General features: G+C 42.6%; 1 protein-coding gene across 1 annotated transcript in view; it reads left to right on the plus strand.

Annotated features, from left to right (window-relative positions):
* The first annotated feature begins 4,304 nt into the window (after positions 1 to 4,304).
* slc35f3b (solute carrier family 35 member F3b) overlaps positions 4,305 to 6,806 on the plus strand; it is a 53,688-nt gene continuing 51,186 nt past the window's right edge. The window contains exons 1-2 of the mRNA XM_085181752.1: positions 4,305 to 4,894; positions 5,784 to 5,998. Of these exons, the coding sequence (XP_085037878.1) occupies positions 4,785 to 4,894; positions 5,784 to 5,998 (325 nt within the window). The 5' untranslated portion in view covers positions 4,305 to 4,784. The remainder of the gene's footprint in view (positions 4,895 to 5,783; positions 5,999 to 6,806) is intronic.

The raw sequence follows: 6,806 nt of genomic DNA on the forward strand, positions 1-6,806 counted from the left end.
ATAAGGAGAAAATTGTAAGGACTGGAGGCGACTAATTTATTGGAACTGCCAAAGGCTTAAACAGAGGAGTGCTGGGGGAACCATTCTGAGACACAGCTCTTCAAGGACAGCCTCATTTGAAACGTATGTAGTTTTAAATGGAGATCAATGTTTTTCATTTCAGCCTCTCAGCAGCTCTTAGTTTGTTTCCATGAGTCTCTACTGTGCTTCCTTCATAAAAGTTATGAGCCCTACTGGTTGAAATAACTGTGTAACAGATGATGCCTTCTTTAGCGATGGAGAAATAGATGTCTGTTTTCATTAGGACGAACCAAAATGCTCCTCGGTCAAACTACAGCGTGATAAGAAATGTAAAATGTCCATAAATCCTCTTAAATGCACAGTAATAAGTGTGACCTTTTTACTGGTTCAGGGTTTGTCTTCACTCTCATCATCGGCCAATCAGCAGTGGCCTGTCGCACTGTTTCCAGGCTGAATGTTGCATTAAATATTGATATTGAGCAGAGACAGGGTTTGCATCATTCTTTATTTTAATGGTATAAAGCTGGACACCGAATGAGGAATAACACAAAAGAGTGAGAAAGTAGATCAAAGCTCATAACGTGCAGAACAGAAAATAGCTCAAATTGAGCTTCTGCTGAAGGATGGGAAAATCTATGACTACTTTTCTATCACTGCATCAGTGCTGCTACTTTTCCAGGAGCACCCTGTATTCAGGGAGAACAGTAGTTTTGGATTCAGTGTCCTTTATTTTGCAGTCATTCACAAAGTCCACTGAGAAATGCGCCTTAAGAAAATAGACCTGAGTGGAAAAGAGAAGGTGTAAATCGAGAAATTCTTAGCTGATTTCCATTTTTCTCTGGCTCACTTGCTCTCTTTCTTTCTTTCTAGGACACTCGAACAGTGAGGATTCATGATTAATGCACCAGTAACACCTGTGCTTCTCACAATTAAATCTGTTCTCCTGTTGCATTCATGAAAACCACTGCCTACTTTCTAAGAGGATTTCTGAGTCCTTTATTAGAACCTCAAACTACAAAGCGAAGTTACCAAAAAGACTTGTCACTTTAAAAAGGAGAAAAACAAAAACATACTGGGGCAATATGGGTCACCTCACAGCAAGACGTTCCTGGGTTTGAATCCACCAGAAAGCTGGGGACCTTTCTTTGTGGAGTTTACGTGTTCTCCAAGTGATCATGCTGGTTCCTCCCACTGTCCGAAAACATGCATGCGGTTAGGTTAACTGATCATTTTTATGTGGCGCTATATGTCTCTCTGTGTTAAACCAGTGATAGACTGGCGAACTGCCCAGGGTGTCCCCTGCCTTTTGTCCAGTGACAGCAGGGATAGGCTCCAGTAACCCTGAACTGGATAAGTGGAAGAAAATGGATGGATGGATGGATGGATGGATGGATGGACGGGGGAAATGTGTTGCTTAATTTACACACGCATATCCTTATTAAGCCAAATAAGCTTTTTTAATTCAATTCAATTCAATTTTATTTATATATCGCCAAATCACAACAAAAGTAGCCTCAAGGCGCTTTATATTGTACAGTAGAAAGCCCAACAATCATATGACCCCCCTATGAGCAAGCACTTTGGCGACAGTGGGAAGGAAGATCTCCCTTTTAAAAGGAAAAAACCTCCAGCAGAACCAGGCTCAGGGAGGGGCGGCCATCTGCTGTGACTGGTTGGGGTGAGAGAAGGAAGACAGGATAAAGACATGCTGTGGAAGAGAGACAGAGATTAATAACAGATATGATTCAATGCAGAGAGGTCTGTTAATACATAGTGAGTGAGAAAGGTGACTGGAAAGGAAAAACTCAATGCATCATGGGAATCCCCCGGCAGCCTACGTCTATTGCAGCATAACTAAGGGAGGATTCAGGGTCACCTGGTCCAGCCCAAACTATATGCTTTAGCAAAAAGGAAAGTTATAAGCCTGATCTTGAAAGTAGAGATAGTGTCTGTCTCCCGAATCCAAACTGGAAGCTGGTTCCACAGAAGAGGGGCCTGAAAACTGAAGGCTCTGCCTCCCATTCTACTTTTAAATACTCTAGGAACAACAAGTAGGCCTGCAGAGCGAGAACGAAGTGCTCTAATAGGGTGATATCGTACTACAAGGTCATTAAGATAAGATGGGGCCTGATTATTTAAGACCTTGTATGTGAGGAGCAAGATTTTGAATTCAATTCTGGATTTAAGAGGAAGCCAATGAAGGGAAGCCAAAACAGGAGAAATATGCTCTCTCTTTCTAGTCCCTGTCAGTACTCTTGCTGCAGCATTTTGGATTAGCTGAAGGCTTTTCAGTGAGTTTTTTGGACATCCTGATAATAATGAATTGCAGTAGTCCAGCCTGGAAGTAATAAATGCATGAACTAGTTTTTCAGCGTCACTCTGAGACAGGATATTTCTAACTTTAGAGATGTTGCGCAAATGGAAGAAAGCAGTCTTACATATTTGTTTAATATGTGCGTTGAAGGACATATCCTGGTCAAAAATGACTCCAAGATTCCTCACAGGTTCTTTTTAAGAGTAAATCTAATCCACAAAAGTAATATACTCTCTCTCAAGGTTAGAAATGTAACATAAGATGATTTAAGGGAGCAGGAACTATGAAATAATAGTACACCTTTAATAATATTACACCTTTCTCTGTGAGAAAACTGTAGATACTTTTTTCATGACTTACTATTTGACGTGTCACGTAGCAACAAAACCCACCACAGACGTCACATATTATTAATGACTGTGCTCTATTAAAGTGGGGCAGCAACATGCAGGGCCCTGCCACTATGAAGGCGGGCTTTGACATTTAATGGAAGGGAGAAATTGTTAGTAACACCTCTGCTTTTCTTGAAATGGCAGGACAAAATGTCAGCTATGTAAAGGTTGATTGGACCTGCTTTTAGGGAAATGAATAGATTGTTTAAGTTTTTTTTTTTTAGCAAAAAAAAACCTGGGCTAATTTTATGTTTCTTGGCCTTGAGCTTTGGCTCTCATTTCAAGACAGAGCCATATTTAGAAAGGAGTGCAGTGTCCTGTAGATCGGGGCATCAATTAGATCACTATCAGAGGTCTGCTGGAGTGGAAGATGGTGTACTGGATAGCACAGAATGACTGCTTTGATATGTACGACCCGCGCATCACAGGGATTTTGCCCACATGATTACGTTTTGGCAAAGACGAAAGACAAACTGTGAGAATCGATTTGGCCTGGGCTGAGCTGTGAAGTTGAGAGGTGCATTATACAAGATGAACTTGAGCCTCTCCTCCCTAAGGCTGTCAATGAGAGGTGTTGACCTCCTTATCGATGACTCGACTCTACTTTCTTTTTGCCTCAAGTAAAGGCAGGTGCCCTTGCCAACCACCTATCACAACTCGGTGTGAGGTGTGGCTGCATTGATCCATGCAAAACCCGTCTTCAAAACACAGTCGGCACACTGCAGTGAGGAGCTCACAGCATGCAGATGCAATGCAGCGGGTGGAGAACAGACCTAAGAGGTATGGACAACACTACCCAATTTAAGCAAGGTAGAGTTTCAGTCTCCGTGACTGCTTGACCTGCATGTACTGTTTCAGTTTATTTAGGAAGAAGAAGAAAATGAAAGACTTCAATTAAACTTTGTCAGATGTTTAGAGAATGAGCATCATGTTTAGGCTGAACAGTGAGGACGTTTCTCATTTAATAAATCCACATTCATTTTATACCTTGATCGTCAGGACTATTCTAGTAAGTTGATTTGAATTTCCTAGCTGATACAATCACCATCAGTGAGCAATTATCTCACTGACTATACTTCTGATTGGATGTAATCAACCACATCAGACTGTGTTTGATTCTGTGTTCGTGGAAATAAGCCAGATTTCTCCTCTTCTTGAATTTCTACCACTGTTCACTCAAAAAGGCCTTGCTATCGCCTTAAAACATTGTTGGAGATCTTCGGTAAAGTACTTATGAATAATAGAACAAAGCGAACCCCAGAGGCTTGTCAAATCCGCAGTAATAGTTGCTGGACAAGATAGCCTGGTAAAGATGTTGGCAGCGTGCTAAGAAATATCTTGAACAGCCTGGACGTGTGTAGCTTATATTTCTGTGACAGCCCAAAAATTCAAGAAGGAAAATTCAATCTATCCACTGTACTGGAAAAACAATGCAGGAAAGAAAAGCAGTACTTCTGGGAAAATGACAGAGACTATGTCAGATTTTTGTGCATTTCTGTAGGAAAAACACTTTTGTCAAGACAGTTGATTTATTATTATTCTGCTTCACTGTCATTTAAAAAAAAGCTTCAGAGGAGTTGATCTGAGACAGGCTCTGAGACAGAAATAGCTGACACAATTAGTAAATACAAGAAACACTTCACATTTAAAGCAGGTTTATTTGTCTTTTTTTTTTCCATCTTGAGCTTGGGGAGACTGACTGGTTCTGTTTGAACTATTTAGGGGAACTGTTAAAAAATTAGAGACTAGTTCTAAAGCATTGTAGTTGCTACAACCTGTAAGCTGCAAATCGTGCTGCAATGTACAGCTGCCACACAAATGTCCACTCTGCATGTTCCACATGATGATGCTTCCCGTGAATCCGGCAGATGACGCTGTTGCTGTGCCTCCAGGACTCGGCATCATCCAGAGCGCAGCACTACCTTTTAATGTTGAGACGGTGTGTGCTGTAGAAGCCAGGCAGGCATGTGTTTCTGGTGGTGGGAAGAAGCAGAACGATGCTACTTGTTTCCGTAAGCCTTGGTGAGGATTTGGATTCACAGTAGCTGCCCTGCTGCATGGCCCTGAGGATGTACGGCGATGGAGAGGGCACTGTGTGGGACCGGGTCGGACGGCCCCATCGGGACTGTATGTGCTACCTTGGACCTCCTACCACTTTAATGCCGCTGTAAGACATTTAAACTTTTACTAATGCAGTGAAGCCAATCGATAGGAGGCAGGACGACCTGTTGCGCACTTGATTTCATAGCTACAACGATCAAATAAATTGACTTTATTGAGCTGAGATGTAAAAAATACAAAAACAAAAACATATCCAAATCCCGATTGATGCTTTATACTTAACTGCTTTTGCTGCCTCGTAGTAATTGTTTGGAGCCATATTACAATTCTGCAATGGTTATACGGTCTGTGCTTTAAGAGGTGTCTGCACAGGGGCACATTTTCCACACCATTTTTCTCTGAGTGGGTCAGTAAATCATGTTTTGCTGTCATATTATGCCAGTAGAAGCTGTCAGGTCGTCGTTACTTTTTGCCAGGTACTCCATACAGCAGAGCCATAGTGCAGATTTCGACCGTTCTTCTTTGTGGTGTACAGACGGCACCAAGTATGCATCTCCTTTGCGTGATAAAAGCACAGTTGTTGTAGGGTAGGCGCAGTTTTGTGGTCCAGTGCCTACATGAAGCTGTCACAAATGTCGCTTCTCCATCTCTACAAATCACTCGAGATCGATTCATTAGTTTCACACTCATATAAGTCTATAATAGGCGCTGCACAGTGCATAGTATACAACAAGTGCAGGAGCCGTCACTCTTGCTTAGTGTCTTCACAGTGTTGCCGCGCGCAGGGCCACTGAAGGATGATGATTTCTGTACTGTACGAAGGAGGCGTTGCAGCGGCCCTTAACCCCGGTCTCTGTGGAATATGCAACACCGACTTTCCTGTTTTACCCAAGGAGAAGTCTTACATCATCGACTCATATACACGCTTTACGGACCCACTTTCCTTTGCCAACTGGCCTCACTTTGTCTCAACACCCCTTGTGCTCTCTTTCCAGCGGGATGCGCAAGTCACCCGACGTGAGCCCGAGAAGGCTTTCGGACATCAGCCCTCAGCTCAGGCAGCTCAAGTACCTGGTGGTTGACGAGGCTATCAAAGAAGACCTCAAATCCTCCCGCTCAGTTGAGGACATCAACAGCGCGTCGATAGAGGAGCGAATATTGCGCATCACCGGATATTATGGATATCAGCCTTGGAGTGCAAGCTACAAGAGTGAGTTACACCTGGAGCTGTTACATTTCTCTAGCTGTCATGACTGGAGGGGTTTATGTAGTGGCCAGAGAGGTCAGGTAGCCCAAATATAAGTACTACCAGATTATAAAGTCCTTCTTATCTTGGACACTGGACACTTGGACACTTTCAGACTATGCTAATGTTGAGTCTTGACAGATTTAAGATCAGCCTGGTGTGTTCCCTTGAGTCCAACCCTCTGTTTCCCTTATGGTGACTCGGAACTTGGTACTATAGCATGCCCAAGCACTGTACACTATGAGGCCTTCACAGAGAAAGCTCATCAGTCAGCATCTTCGTTATTATTTACACCAATATGAATGCAGTTTTGTTCCATTCAGAGAATTAACTGTTAAAATCTATGCTTCTGGTTGCTGCAGAAGGCGGAGCTGATGTTTGCTTCAGTGGAGCTGGCTGAGCTTGAAGTCAAACAGGGAGAATTTTGCTCAGAGCAATTCATTCTTTGAAGAAAGAAAAGTTGCTAACGTGGCTTTTATTTTCATCTTTCATTTCCTTCTCTGCATAGCTTCACTAGATTTGCATATTTTCTTTTACACAGAACATCAATTGCTTGTAACTGCTCTATAGACTGTTACTGGTGATGGCTTCATGATGTGCTGGATTGCAGTCTTGCTTCTAGCTTCACCTGCTCTGTGGCCTCCTGGACTTCCTTGGCATGGTAGTGTCATGACAAACCAGTTTCTCTCCATTTTTCTTAATGAATGTTTCACTGGGGTGACTATTTAGTAGATAACATTATGCTGACTGACACCAAATAGCTGAAAGGCAC

This window comes from Neolamprologus multifasciatus, chromosome 13, assembly GCF_963576455.1.
Source record: "Neolamprologus multifasciatus chromosome 13, fNeoMul1.2, whole genome shotgun sequence".
Taxonomy (NCBI): domain Eukaryota; kingdom Metazoa; phylum Chordata; class Actinopteri; order Cichliformes; family Cichlidae; genus Neolamprologus; species Neolamprologus multifasciatus.